This window comes from Podarcis vaucheri, assembly GCF_965113315.1.
Source record: "Podarcis vaucheri genome assembly, chromosome: 12".
NCBI classification, from domain to species: domain Eukaryota; kingdom Metazoa; phylum Chordata; class Lepidosauria; order Squamata; family Lacertidae; genus Podarcis; species Podarcis vaucheri.
This window is the reverse complement of record NC_138750.1, coordinates 61,510,771-61,526,549: the sequence shown is the minus strand read 5'-3', so window position 1 is coordinate 61,526,549 and position 15,779 is coordinate 61,510,771. Positions and strand designations below refer to the sequence as shown.

General features: G+C 45.3%; 1 protein-coding gene across 4 annotated transcripts in view; it reads right to left on the bottom strand.

The window, feature by feature from the left end:
• Positions 1-664: 664 nt before the first annotated feature.
• The window catches only part of LOC309515042 (sorcin), a 140,999-nt gene continuing 125,884 nt past the window's right edge, over positions 665-15,779 (bottom strand). For all 4 annotated transcript variants that reach the window (XM_082192646.1, XM_082192647.1, XM_082192648.1 and 1 more), the window contains 6 exons: positions 12,551-12,620; positions 11,966-12,009; positions 10,207-10,354; positions 9,840-9,953; positions 5,447-5,505; positions 665-2,740 (listed from right to left, as the gene is read on the bottom strand). In XM_082192646.1, the coding sequence (XP_082048772.1) occupies positions 2,714-2,740; positions 5,447-5,505; positions 9,840-9,953; positions 10,207-10,354; positions 11,966-12,009; positions 12,551-12,620 (462 nt within the window). In that variant the 3' untranslated portion in view covers positions 665-2,713. The remainder of the gene's footprint in view (positions 2,741-5,446; positions 5,506-9,839; positions 9,954-10,206; positions 10,355-11,965; positions 12,010-12,550; positions 12,621-15,779) is intronic.

The following is a 15,779-nucleotide window of genomic DNA, read 5'->3' as shown; positions in this document are numbered from 1 at the left end:
ACACCCGAAGACACCAAAACCTGCATTCCTGTACCCGTGAAAATCTACGAAAGCATATATATATATATATATATATATATATATATATATATATATATATATATTGACCACGTCAGACCAACACGGCTACCTACCCGAATATAAAAAAAACCTCAACAACTTCAGTCCTAAAACAAGGTCAACAACTTTGGTCGGCCCTCACGGCCCTACTCTTCATCAAATCTGGCCCTCTTTGAAAAAAGTTCGGACACCCCTGCCTTAGAGGCTTCCCCAACTTTTGACACATCGAGCTGAAAGCAGACAGTTCTCCAAGGCACCAAAGAATCAAGCCCCGTTACCTGCAAGCCAGGCGTCAAAGGTCTCTGCTGGGCTGTTCTCAGGGTGAGCACAGTTGCTGGAAACGACATGAAAAGAGAAGACTCTTGTGCTCAATGTTCTGCTTACAGGTTTCCCATTAGGACATCTGGCTCGCCTCTTTGAGAACAGGACTTGATGGACCATTGGCCTCATCCAGAAGGTTATTACATTCTTGAATCAAAAACCACACTTTAAAAATGCAATGGAAATTCGGCTCGTGCAATCTTGAGGTTTTGGGAAATCTCTACAAGGAACTGCGTGTTTTTGCAAAGGCTGGGATAACGGAATAGCTTGTTACTGTCAAAACTTTGTTCACCGTAATTTATTAATATAATTACTGATAGTAGTACAGATAATGCAGTACAAACATTTTATATTTTTTTTCTTCTTACACTTTGAACAGCGGCAGATCAACATTTTACCCAGACTGATGCAAGACGGCATTACTTGGGATAATTCATGGTCAACGTAGTTTCAGAACAGCCTAAACTAGATTCAGACTACCAAAGAAAGCTGCACAGTCTTAACTTCCGTATCATGCGTTAGTCACGGCATCTGTCTAGCAAAATAAAACATTCTAGCATTTCTCAACCTGCTCATCAGCCCCTGTGCTCCTTCCTAGCAAGGAAGCAAAGGATTTTACACATATAGAAAGTCCAGCTATGACTGCTTTGTGGTTAGGTTTGAATACGATTAAAGGACCATAAAGGAACTGATAAAAGAGTTCTCATACGTTCAGGCAGTTGGAACCCCTTTCACGCAAAGTAGAGAGTTTCCGTTCCTCTATTCCTGCTCAGGGTGGTTCCTGAAATCTTGACACGGAATCTTTTAAATGCAAACAGGAAATTTAGGGCAGACAGATTCACTTGCCTGGAAGATGATGATCACCGTTTTATTTTCCAACTTCGGGGAAAGCAGCAGCCAGAATACCAACAGGTTAGAATTATCTTTTGTTGATAGGGAGACTGGAACTTCAGATTCCCTGATTGCAACTAATCCTGGCATTACTCAGCACTCCCAGTTTTGTTCGGTACTAACTCCCTGACCGTAAGCTGTTGGATTATACCACCAAGCTGTGATAAAGGTAATTGGGTAAATTAGTGTTGCCTAACGTACTAAGCACACAACTGAGAACATGGATTATCTTTCACATTTTTGCAGGGTTCCCAGCTGCCAATCCAGAGATCACACCTAGAAGTCTGAAGCTCTAAGAATGTAGCTAACCCAGCCCCTCCCTTTCCTTCCTTCCTTCCTTCCTTCCTTCCTTCCTTCCTTCCTTCCTTCCTTCCTTCCTTCCTTCCTTCCTCAATGCAGATGTCAAAGGCAGAGGGCTGTCCATTTTAACCCTTCTCCAGCACCTAAAATTCAGTGGGCACCTAAAAAGCAGATAGGTTTTGCTCCGTTCATCAAGATTAAAGAATACTTCCTGCAATTAAATAAGAGTGCTACCATACTCCACTTCCTAGCATAATTGTCAATGAGCACATTCCATGCACAAGCAACCAGAATATTTAAGCAAAATAAGGTATGCCAAGCAACGTTCGGCAAATAACTTCATTTTAATGAAGCTGCAAGCGCATGGGAAGTAAGGAGCACAACACAGAAGTTGTGTTTCCGTAGAGCGGAGAAATAAAATCCTTTCCTACAGAAGAATATAAGGCATTCATTCAAGGGTTCCCCCCAAATCTTGACGAGATTATAGCCTTGTACCTAACTTTTTATGCATGGCTTTTTAGCACAGGAAAACGAGGAAGTTTTATGTTTACAAGGTAGTAGGAAGCAGAACCAAAAGACCTAAGCACTCTCTTACGTCAGAAAACTCTTTAATTCATAATATGCAGCTTGGCACAATTAGCTGGACTAATCATCAGTGAATATTTCCTGCATTTAGAAAACATGATAAATATCAGAAGGGCAAGCAGAACGTTCTTTTTTCAGAAGCAAGACCTTGATCGCTTTATTCCAAGACTTGCAGGCAGCTTCCACTGACGCTTTCTGCATTTGTTTTCACACAATTCCTCTCCTCTGGCCAGATACAAAGAGTATGTTCCAATATGAATAGTTTAAAAAACAGTACAAGAAGAGATGGTAAAAAGAAAGCAAAAAACAGAGTCAACTTTTTAAAAAGTCCGTATCAAGCAAAATTATAAATATGCTAGACAAATCAACTCCAAAACAGGATTTATTGTGTTTTGTTAGTTATCAAAACTATAAAAAGCATATAAATCAATATTTATAAAATAGGCAAATACCACTATTTAGTTACACAGCCATGATAACTTTTTTTTTTTTTTGGTGCAAAGCAAAAACAAATTGGAATGTGGCTCATGCTCGCCCGTTCTTCCTTCATCTTGAATTAGATGCTCATCACACACTGGATGAACTGCAGAAAGGGAAAGAGAGAGACGTGCGTTATCATCACTAGAGAGCCCCTGTGGTGTAGTGGTTAGGGTGGCGGACTGGGACCTGGGAGACCAGGGTTCAATCTCTCACTGGGAGGCCTCGGGAGTCAGTCACTGCCCTCAGCCTAACCCACCTCACAGGGTTGTTGAGGGTATTGAATGATGAGGGGGAGAACCATGTAGCTCCTTGGTGGAAAAAGTGGGATATACTGTATTTTTCGCTCTATAAGACTCACATTTTCCCTCCTAAAAAGTAAGGGGAAATGTGTGTGCGTCTTATGGGGCGAATGCAGGCTGCGCAGCTATCCCAGAAGCCAGAACAGCAAGAGGGATTGCTGCTTTCGCTGCACAGCGATCCCTCTTGCTGTTCTGGCTTCAGAGATTCAAAATATTTTTTCTCCTCCAAAAACTAGGTGCGTCTTGTGGTCTGGTGCGTCTTATAGAGCGAAAAATGCGGTATCCACCGCATTTTTCGCTCTATAGGACGCACTTTTTCCCCTCCAAAAATTAAGGGGAAATGTGTGTGTGTCCTATGGAGCGAATGCAGGCTCCTTGGCTTCAGCGATAGCAACACGAAGCCTCTGAAGCACAGAGGGAGCGCTCCCCCCGTGCTCTGGAGGCTTCGTGTTGCTTTCACTGAAGCCGCCTGAAGCCCCCAGAGCGCAGCGGGAACTCCCGCTGCACTACGGGGGCTTCAGGCAGCTATCCGCAAGGTTTCGGAGCGCAGCAGGAATTCCCGCTGCGCTCCGAAGGCTTGCAGATAGCCACCTGAAGCCAGGAGAGCAAGAGGGGTCGGTGCACACTGACCCCTCCGGCTCTCCTGGCTTTGTTTCGCTGGAGAGGTGCTGCGCAGTTTCCCCTCTCTGTGCAGCGCCCCTTCAGCGAAGCGGGAGGAGAAATGGAAGGGGCTCCGTTTCTCCTGCCACTTCGCTGAAGGGGCGCTGTGCAGAGAGGGGGAGAATTTTCCCCCCTGTTATCCCCCTCCTATGGTCCGGTGCGTCCTATAGAGCGAAAAATACAGTGCATGAAATAACTGTGGCACGATGCTTGCCAGGATCCATCAGTCTCGAGAGACAACGGAGTCCGCCTCCGGGGGTGAAGCCAAAGCGCTGTGTTTGCAGCACCGAAGTGACCTCCCTGGGGCGCAGGCTGGCCAGTGTGTCAGAGCAAGACGTTGGGTACCAGCTGGACTGCAGGAGATGATGGAAGGAGGCGCCTTAGGGACTGCACTGTAGAGGGGTGGAGAACTTCTGATCCTCCAGATCATGGGTAGGCAAACTAAGGCCCGGGGGCCAGATCCAGCCCAATCGCCTTCTAAATCCGGCCCACGAATCAGGATGTTTTTACATGAGTAGAAGGTGCGCTTTTATTTAAAATGCATCTCTGGGTTATTTGGGGGGCATAAGAATTTGTTCATTTTTTCTTCTTCAAAATATCATCCGGCCCCCCACAAGGTCTGAGGGTCAGTGGACCGGCCCCCTGCTGAAAACGTTTGCTGACCCCTGCTCCAGATGAACGGTTCTCAAACTTTTTACTCTGGGCCACGCTTTCAGAATAAGAATTTGCTCGCGCCACACTGAATTTTATATTGATCAGAAATGCAGTCATACCTTGGAAGTAGAACGGAATCTGTTCCGGAAGGTCGAATGGACTCCATTCGACTTCCAAAACGTTTGGAACCCAAATCAGACGTTCAAAGAACGTTCGAAAATCGGAACACTCACTTCTGGGTTTTGATCGTTCAGGAGCCAAGGCATTTGAGATCCAAGGTATGACTATACACTGGAAAATGCCTCTAGGATTCTCCTCAGTATTGCCTGATGATGCTCTTGCTTTCACCTTGCAAATTATTTGTTCCTATACTGCAAATCAGGGGACATGGGTGGCGCTGTGGTCTAAACCACAGAGCCTAGGGCTTGCCGATCAAAAGGTCGCTGGTTTGAATCCCCGCGACGGGGTGAGCTCCCGTTGCTCGGTCCCTGCTCCTGCCAACCTAGCAGTTCGAAAGAACGTCAAAGTGCAAGTAGATAAATAGGTACCACTCTGGCGGGAAGGTAAACAGCGTTTCTGTGCGCTGCTCTGGTTTGCCAGAAGCGGCTTAGTCATGCTGGCCACATGACCCGGAAGCGAGATGAGTTCTGCAACCCCAGAGTCGGTCACGACTGGACCTGTTGGTCAGGGGTCCCTTTACCTTTACCTTACCTATTCTGCAAATCATCAAAATTATTTTGACACTATCCCATACTGCAGCGAGCTGTTAAAATGTTGCTTGGGTTGTCTCTGATTCTTCCTGCCACACTTGGCACCCTCTCCTGCCACAACCGTTGAGAACCACTGCTCCAGCTGAACCCCAACTCTTCTATCAGCTCCAGTGAGCATGGCAAATGGCCAGGAATGATGGGAGTTGTAGTCGAGGAACAACTGGCCGTGATAAGCCAAGGCTGATGAGAGTTGGGGTTCAGCAACACCTGGACGGCCGCAGGTTCCTCACCCCCGTTGTAGGAAGCGCTGACTACATACAAGGCAGTTTTCTAGATTTCTGTAGCTGCAAATAATACCCCCAAGCTCCTGGGAGGAAGAACCAGGAGTTCAAAGCCTGGAGCTCTTGGCTTATAAGTTGCTGCAACTTCATCACAACGTTCAAGGGGGAACCGAGTCTTGGGCTTCTAAGCAGGAAATGGACTTACATCATCGTACTGGAAGTTGACCATTCCCTGCTGAGCTGCATCTCGTCTCCGAAAACTATCTGCAAATGCAGCACAGGAAAAACCACATTAGCACAGGAGCCAGGATACAGAAAAGCCCCAGGTGGAGGAATACAAGAGGGAAGTTTGCATTTCTTAGTGCACAAAGTATTGATCTGATGTGTAGCGATCTTTCCTATTCTACTTAATTCAAGAGGGTTCTGGAAGCCTCTCTGTGTGAAAGATACAAGCAGAAGGTTCATGATATTTGGGTTATTCCTTCAGAGAGTACAGCTGGCATAAACTGGTTCTGTTATCTCTTCTGTCAAGGTCATGATGACTATAATAGTAAGGCCAGAAGGAGCCTGGCTTTCATGCTTTTCTATCTCTCTCTCTTTCTGGTGTGGTGTTCTGTACATAGTACAGTGGTGCCTTGCAAGACGAAATTAATTCATTCCGCGAGTTTTGTCGTCTTGCGAAGCACGGTGTCGGGAAAGTTTTGGGAAAGCTTCAAAAATCACCAAAGTCTTTAAAAACCTCAAAAAAGGCTACCACACCGCGTTCTATGAGTTGCTCCTCGAAGTCAAGTCGCAACTGTATTAACGGTGTTAAGAAAAAGGAAACAAACTTGCAAGACGTTTCCGTCTTGCGAAGCAAGCCCATAGGGAAAATCGTCTTGCGAAGCAGCTCAAAAAACAAAAAACCCTTTTGTCTAGCGAGTTTTTTGTCTTGCGAGGCATTCGTCTTGCAAGGTACCACTGTATGCTTAGCGTTAAGGTTTCAGACTTATAATAAGTTATTTTAAGTTTAATTTAAGTCTGCTGCAACTGGATTTCTTACGGACAGGGCCAATCCTGAACGTGTTGGATTTGTGACAATTATGCTCATTTGCCTTCAGTAGCAATAAAGCTCTGCTGGATCAAATATTCATTGACTCTGGTCTATTTTTGGGGAACCTTGCAACTTGTTTAAGTTTTTACTCCTCTAACTCTACGTTGGAATCTGCTCTGGATCAATATTGAGTAGAATTCCACAACAGGCACAGAAACTCACACCCTCCCTCTCTATATCTGCCTGCCAGCCTGCTATTAAACACATTTTTGTGATTTATTTTTAGGTGAAAGCTTCTTGTTAGCAACCCTTTTGGGTGGGAGGACGGCTTCACAGGATTTCCACCTTACTCTGCCGTACTCAAGAGTTCAGAACAACAAACCCTTGTGTTGCAAACTTAGTACAACAAACAATACAAGCAACACGAAGACCAGTTTACTAGATAGCACTGCAATTCTTATTGCATAATATACATGATTTAGTACAACAAAAACTTTTTTAGGCGTTCATGGCGATCCCGGATAATCTGACTGTTTCGCTGGATATCCTCATGACCACTGCTCCTTGTACATTTTTCTAATCTATGGATTAGAAGTTTTACCACTTAGCCCACAGGATAGCATCTATTACAGGATCACACTTCAAAACGACCTTGACAGATTAGAGAACTGGGCCAAAACAAACAAGATGAACTTTAACAGGAAGAAATGTAAAGTATTGCACTTGGGCAAAAAAAATGAGAGGCACAAATACAAGATGGGTGACACCTGGCTTGAGAGCAGTACATGTGAAAAGGATCTAGGAGTCTTGGTTGACCACAAACTTGACATGAGCCAACAGTGTGACGCGGCAGCTAAAAAAGCCAATGCAATTCTGGGCTGCATCAATAGGAGTATAGCATCTAGATCAAGAGAAGTAATAGTGCCACTGTATTCTGCTCTGGTCAGACCACACCTGGAGTACTGTGTCCAGTTCTGGGCACCACAGTTCAAGAAGGACACTGACAAACTGGAACGTGTCCAGAGGAGGGCAACCAAAATGGTCAAAGGCCTGGAAACGATGCCTTATGAGGAACGGCTAAGGGAGCTGGGCATGTTTAGCCTGGAGAAGAGGAGGTTAAGGGGTGATATGATAGCCATGTTCAAATATAGAAAAGGATGTCACATAGAGGAGGGAGAAGCGGACACAGAGCAATGGATCCAAACTACAAGAAAGAAGATTCCACCTAAACATTAGGAAGAACTTCCTGACAGTGAGAGCTGTTCGACAGTGGAATTTGCTGCCAAGGAGTGTGGTGGAGTCTCCTACTTTGGAGGTCTTTAAGCAGAGGCTTGACAACCATATGTCAGGAGTGCTCTGATGGTGTTTCCTGCTTGGCAGGGGGTTGGACTCGATGGCCCTTGTGGTCTATTCCAACTCTATGATTCTATGATACTTTGTTTCAACCATAGACTTATTATACTGAAGGAATGGGTTTCTGCACCAAAATCCCTATTTTTCCTTCGCTAAAATCCATTAACTTTAGCTCTGAGTCAATGTATAAACAAAAACCCGGCCATGCCCAGAGCCCTCTCCTTTATCAGTTTGTGACGGCAGGGATGACCCTGACTGCACCAGCAGAACAGAGAAGACAAGTCTGTGCCTTATCTTATGTGCTGACCACAAAAGACGCACAAACCTAAGTCCGGAACAACACCAGAGCGTGTTCTCGGAGATGATGATCTCTTCCTCCAAGATAAGAGTAGGAAGGAATTCCCTTTTATGGTTAAGAATACCAGAGCAAGAACATATGTGATGTCAACCTGCGTACATAGGCTGACGTGGTTGGATTTATATGGGAAGGAGGGAGAGGGTACACGGAGGATATATATTCTGCATGAAACTTGTCATTTCTTTGGACTTGCTGCAGACTTGATCACACAAGTGCCTTCTGCTATCCGGAGAGCAGAATAAACGCTTTCTTTGAACCAACCTCGGTGTCATTTGACTTCCTCCTGTCCCAGAGCAACGCAGACCCAATCAGTGAACTCAAATAAGGCTAGAATACTTCTACGGACTTTCAAAGATTGACAGACGTGTGTTCATTCGCTTTCAAATATATTAGAGAATTCACAAGTGTACACATTTTGTTTTTGTTGTACTGAATCATGTATAAAGGTAAAGGTACCCCTGCCCGAACGGGCCAGTCTTGACAGACTCTGGGGTTTGTGCGCCCATCTCACATCTATAGGCCGGGGGCCAGCGCTGTCCGGAGACACTTCCGGGTCACGTGGCCAGCGTGACAAAGCTGCATCTGGCGAGCCAGCGCAGCACACGGAACGCATGTATATTATGCAATAAGAATTGCAGTGCTATCTAGTAAACTGGTCTTCGTGCTGCTTGCATTGTTTCTTGATCTACTCAAGAGTTCATCTGGAGTGTAGCGTTCGGTTCTGGGGAATGCACTTTGAGACACGAAGGAGTTCGGGAAAGAGAAAGGGAGATAGCCGGCGATACTGAGCCCAAGTCCGGGACAGAAAGCTTGGCGGAACTGGATATGTTTAGCCTTTGATGAAGAGAAAAGAAGGATCTGATTGCACTCTTTAAATAACCTGAAGGGTTGAGACGCAGAATGGTGCCAAGAGCAGGTCTCCGCTGACCCAAATGTGAGACTGGACAAGTTACGGGAGGAAAGATTTGCACTGAGAAAACAGCAGAGGATGCCTGACAGCAAAGAGGAATTTGACAGTGGGACCCCTGGCTAGATGGGGGTTGGGGGGAGCCTTCAAAAGTTCCCATTTTTTTCTCTCTGGGCCACACTTTGAATAAAAATTTGCCTGCGTCACACCGATTTTTTGGCAAAAAAAGCAAAACGAAACAACACCTAGCAGTGTTTGATTTATAACACAGAATGCAAGTACTTTATAATATGATCATGGGGCACCCAGAAAGTATAAAACAAGAACAGGAGTTATAATTATAAATGAGCCTCTTACGTATGTATTTTAAGTAGATATACAAAGTCAATGGGTGGTGTGAGCTTCCTTTTTCTGCTAGGTCTAATTTGAGACAAGCAAGCTCCCTTCTCCTCATCAACGCAAACAAGCCTTTGCCTTTTCTGATCGTCTACATTTGTCAGAGTTTAAAATCGCTGTTCACAACAGTATGTCCTGGACAACTGTAGAAGAATAATCAGAAGTATTCTCCAGCGCTCTGTTCAAACAGTGATTGTGGATCACAGCTGGGCTTGTCCGCAGAATCCTTTGATGCTCTTGCTCTCATTTTGAAAATATATCTACCCATACTCAGCAAATAAAAAAATAATTTGATACTATACTATGCTACACTGAAATGTTTAAATGTTTCATTGATTGTCCTTGAATAAATTATTATTATTATTATTATTATTATTATTATTATTATTATTATTAAATCTTCCTGCCACATCTGCCATCCTCTCCCTGCTACACCTTTGGAGAACCACAGCCTTACAGAGACCTGCAATTCTCTGTTTCTGCGATTAACCTCAAAAAGGAGCCTGGTCTTATTATTAGAAATTTCGTTATGAATTGAGAAAACCCCATACCAGTGAGAGCTCTGAGCTTAACGCAGCAGGCGATGTAGTCATCAAAACTGATCTTGCCACGAGTGCTGTATCGCTTGGAAATGCCGTTGATGGCTTGGGGACTCAGCCGAAATCCTGGACGGAAGGAGAGAGCGGGAATCATAAAACTGCACCATTAGAAGGTACCCAGAGGATCAGCTAATGCCGGCATCCCCAACCTGCGCCCCTCCAGATGTTTTTGGCCTACAACTCCCATGATCCCTAGCTAGCAGGACCAGTGGTCAGGGATGATGGGAATTGTAGTCCAAAACAGCTGGAGGGCCGAAGGTTAGGGATGCCTGATCTAATGCAACCGTTTCCCAGCCAGCGCAAAGTCTCCCAAGCTCACCCATGGATGTCAACGCCTTCTGCAGCTCCTGGGAATCGACCGTGCCGCTGCGATCGCTGTCGACGCTCATAAAGTGTTGCCGCCAGCCGTTCAGCACAGCCCAGAGCTCTTTAAACTCATTGAAGCCCATCGTGCCAGACATATCTCTCTGCGTAGCGGCTAAGGATCACTTCACGTCAATAACTGGATCAATATCCTTTCATGTGCTTGAGAAACATCAGCTACGGTTTCCCGACACTTGTGTGTGTGTGTGTAAATGTTTTGTTTATTTTCCATTTAATAAAACACATTCACATCATTATTATCCACTTTACCTCCCGGGCTCTTTAGAGCCTATCGATTTCCTTCCCTCCTGCCTCCTGGCTTTCAAAATTAACCTTTATATCATTGCATTTGGTACGTTTTCCTATTCCAATTACATTCATTGCAGAATAACTCACAATTTAAATAAATATAGAAAGGTAGAGAGCTTCTCATTACAGTCATACCTCAGGTTACAGACACTTCAGGTTGTGTTTTTTCGGGTTAAAGGTAAAGGTAAAGGGACCCCTGACCATTAGGTCCAGTCGTGACCGACTCTGGGGATGCGGCGCTCATCTCGCTTTACTGGCCAAGGGAGCTGGCATACAGATTCCAGGTCATGTGGCCAGCATGACTAAGCCGCTTCTGGTGAAACCAGAGCAGCGCACGGAAACACCGTTCACCTTCCCGCCGGAGCAGTACCTATTTATCTACTTGCACTTTGACATGCTTTCGAACTGCTAGGTGGGCAGGAGCAGGGACTGAGCAACGGGAGCTCACCCCGTTGAGGGGATTCGAACCGCCGACCTTCTGATTGGCAAGTCCTAGGCTCTGTGGTTTAACTCACAGCGCCACCCGTGTCCCTTTTTCGGGTTATGGACCACAAAAACCTGGAAGTACTGGAATGGGTTTACGTCCGGGTTTCGGCAGTCGTGGATGCGGAGAAGTGCTAAACCGCGCTTTGTGCATGCACAGAAGCCCCGAATCATAACTCATGCGTGCGGAGACCCGCCACTGCAGCTTGTGAATGCTGCAGCTTGCGAACGTGTATGCCACACAGATCACGTTCGCAACCAGAGCATCCACTGTACAAGTCTTCCGCTAAACCTGCTAGTGATGTTAATTGCTTACAATAATCTTTCAGATATCGTATAAATTTACTCCAGTCCTTTTGGAATACCTGATCATGCTGCTTTCGGATTTTTCCTGCCAGCTTCGCCAGTTCTGCAAAGTCCATCATCTTCATCTGCCACTCTCCTTTCATTGGGTTTCCCTACACTTTGGAGGGGTCACTGTCACCTTGCTTCATAAACTCATCCCCAGCGAACCCTTCTCTCCTCCCCTCCCCAAACCAATATTCAGAATAGCACTTTGCAAGGCCCACTTAGGAAGGTAATAGCACAAGAAAATTTAAAGCGGTAACAATTAATTGCACATTTGCTCCAAAGCAAGTGAAAGCTATTTAGTTTAATTACCGTATTTTTTGCTCCATAAGACGCACTTTTTCCCTCCTAAAAAGGGGAAATATCTGTGCGTCTGCAGATCACAGATCCAGGAAGTGTGAAGGGGCTCAAAGCAACAGCTTAAATAGCATATTTTTTTACCTCCCTCACCCCCTGGGTAAAATAATAATAATAATAATTTCAGCCACCTAGAAGCACAAGTCATAACTGCAATGAGAATTATTAATTATAATAACAAAAATATTATAAGTCAAAGCCAAATATGTGAAGGATACGTCGAGCATGGAGATCATGAGCCTGCAAGTCTCTAGGTTGAAAGCTGTTTAAAGAAAAACAGAAGCAGTCAACAAGAAAAATAAGGTGTTTTTCCCCCTCTCTCTTACCCCCCGCCCAAGCCAAGAGTGGTTTTCAAGGAGAAAAGTATGAACAGCATATTAATTCCTCAAGATGAATTTTCCTTCATGTTATGTACGAAATTCTCACCCTGGGCCAGCAGGGGGATACTGTAGATAGTTATGCAAATAAGGGATCGAAAGTGACATTCGGTGATTGGATAGTTTTAGAAAGTTGTTACAGTTACATTGCACTGGAGCTCTATATAAGCAGGCTGACTGAGCCCTTCAGTTCAGTTCAGTTCTGGCCTGTGAATAAACAACAGCTGTTTGAAGAATCGCTGTGTCGTCTGATATTTTCACCCACAACTTAACACTTCAAATATTTCGATATGTTAAAAGAGGGATAGGAAGAGATGCTTTAAAAAATGCAAGAGGGAAAGTAGCAACTTTTGCAACCAGTTCCGGGTCTTGTCGCTTTGGCTGCAACAAGACTCAGCACAGCTGATCCGTTTGGGTCAAACTTACGTTTATAGGCTCCTGCAATCCCTGACTGGGTCAGACATCTCTGCAGCTCGTCAGCATCTATTTGACCATCCTGTGGAAAACAGAAAGAGCATCGCGCCAGGGTCACTGCCTTTGTGCCAGAGACCTGACCATCTCTGCAATAATAATAATAATAATAATAATAATTTATAATAATAATTTATTATTTATATCCCGCCCATCTGGCTGAGTTTCCCCAGCCGCTCTGGGCAGCTCCCAGTGTTAAAACATGCCATGTTTAAGTTGACCAGGTCTAACATGGTTTCTTTAAGCTAAAATCTGAAATACACTTAACGGACAACACACATAACAGACAACATGTAACATGTAAACATACATATTTCCATCCTTTAGTTGGTTATTGTAAGGAGTTGGGCTCGCTTCAATATTGGTTTCATTAAGCAAAGTTAGTAGGAAGGTCGCACATGAAGTGGTTTTATGAGCCTCCTTGCCTCTTCAAACACACCACCAGTTAATCAAACTGGCAGGGCTCACAACGCTTGGTTGACTGGGTACCCCTTTATACAGTGGTGCCCCGCAAGACGAATGCCTCGCAAGACGGAAAACCCGCTAGACGAAAGGGTTTTCCGTTTTTGAGCTGCTTCGCAAGACAAATTTCCCTATGGGCTTGCTTCGCAAGACGAAAACGTCTTGCAAGTGTTCAGATTGTTTTTCGCTCCCCCCCCTTTTTCTAAGCCGCTAATAGCCTTTTAGCTGCTAAGCCTTTAATAGCCGCTGATCCGCTAAACCGCTAATAGCGCTAATAGGGTTGCTTCGCAAGACGAAAAAACCGCTAGACGAAGAGACTCGCGGAACGGATTATTTTCGTCTTGCGAGGCACCACTGTATATGCATGCAGTTTTGTTTTTTTTTTTTTCATTTTAAATTAACTGTAAACATGCAATTTCTCAAAACGACGGAGACCTTTGGGATAACAAGCAGTCCTGGAGAGAGATGACCAGCCTAGGACAAGAACAAACTTGCACACATCCTTTTCCCCTGTTTCCTGGAAGATGTGGTAGATAATTTATTCCGGTCGGAGACCAGCTTATAAAACACACTTGGGCGTACAATCCCAGAAGGAAAGCAAACATTTTAAACAATGCACATCAATAAACTTAAAATTTATAAATGCGATAAGCGTATAGACACTTAAAACTTTAAGATAAGCTGCCGCAGAGAGATGACCCAGAGTCACCCCTGGAACAGACTTTGGGGGTTTTCTTAACGAACTCGTTTGGGTCGGGGGATGGTCTGCGCCTACAGATCTGTACACAGAATCTGGCGACCATCCGGGTCGTCTTATGATCTTTGCCTAACAGGAAAAGGTCAAATTTTTGCTTTTCTGGGAGGTCAGCGAGCCTCAACAGTAGGGGATCAATTGGTCTCACTGCGTGCCTCTTCATAAAAGGGACATCTAAAAAATAGATGTTTGGGGCTTCCTATTTCCCCCAATGAACAGGTGCAAAGTCTCTGAGCATATGGGGCTTTTTTAAAGGCTCCTTCCAGGACCAGCATGGGGACGCGGTTGGCGCTGTGGGTAAAACCTCAGCGCCTAGGACTTGCCGATCGTCAGGTCGGCGGTTCGAACCCCCGCGGCGGGGTGCGCTCCCGTCGTTCGGTTCCAGCGCCTGCCAGCCTAGCAGTTCGAAAGCACCCCCGGGTGCAAGTAGATAAATAGGTACTGCTTTATAGCGGGAAGGTAAACGGCGTTTCTGTGTGCTGCGCTGGTGCTGGCTCGCCAGATGCAGCCTGTCACGCTGGCCACGTGACCCCGAAGTGTCTTTGGACAGCGCTGGCCCCCGGCCTCTTAAGCGAGATGGGCGCACAACCCCAGAGTCGGACATGACTGGCCCGTACCGGCAGGGGTACCTTTACCTTTACCAGGACCAGCGAGGGCAGAGCCGAACTTCTGGTGCCTGTTGGCTGGCAATTATTAAGACTGAGAAGGTGTCCACGATCTTCAAATATCTGAAGGGCTGTCATCACAGAGAAGATGGAGCAAGCTTGTTTGCTGTTGCTCCAGAAAGGACGACCCAAACCAATGGATTTGAGTTACCAAAAAAGGAGTTTCTGCCTAAATATTAGGAAGAACTTTCTCAAAAAGTGAAGGACTCTCCCATCTGCCTAGGTGTCTTTAGACCTGCTTCGAAAGCAGTTAGACTAGATCAGCGTTTCCCAAACTTGGGCTTCCAGCTGTTTGCTGGACTACAACTCCCATCATCCTTCATCACTGCTAGCTAGGGATGATGGGAGTTGTAGTCCAACAAACCCATGTTTGGGAAACACTGGACTAGAGAAACCTTGGGGTCCCTTCTGACTCTACAATGCGTCTACGATTCTGTGAGCTTCTAATCCTTGCTCCCGGCAAGCTTTTGTGTTTTGCAAGGATATCCTTATTGATGCAAAGCAGGAAAGCACACATTTGCCTTCCTGTTTGGACAAAAACAGCAGTGTCTAGTTTGGGACAAAGAAGGATCAAGTTCCTAATCGCTACCCGAAAGGGGGAGAAGTGAACATGTGTGAGGGCCGAACGAAGTTGTTGATTGAAGTGTACCCCAAAGTTGTTGAGTTTTTTTTTAGGATTTTATCCCCAGGACATATACTGCCGCGGGGGCCAGATTAAATCAACAGGCAGGCCAGATTAGGCCCCTGAAATGTACCGCTCTATATGATTCAAGCGTTAGTCTTTCCAAATTTAAAAGGACCTCAAACAAGGCCGGAATTTGAGCGCCACCCTCAAACATGCAAACTATAGATGCGGAAAAATGAGTCATTTTTATAGCTTCGTTTCCCAGGGCAGGACATGCCAAACGCGTTAGGACAGAAACTTGTTCAAATAACTAAAAATTAAATAATTCAAGAGAGGTGATCAGAACTCTCACACACCCTGTCTACATTCTGAAACTCACGTTCCCTAGCCCTGGGAGGAGTTTGGATGCAATGAAAACTCAAAGAGTCCCCATTCGAGGCTGCAAAGAGAGGATCGGAAAAGTTCACGTTGAAGCAAACCAGAGTTTCCCATTATGCCAGAACTCGGGAAACTGCGATTTGCTTAAACTAGGGTTGGCAAGAACAAGCCAGGGTAAAACTGTGGTTCCTTATTCTGGTTTGTTGCGATGCCACAGACTTCACCAACTTTCAGGTTTTGTAAGACACCAACTCCCAGCAAGCATCCAGCATGTCCAATGAGTAGAGTGCTGGAGACCAA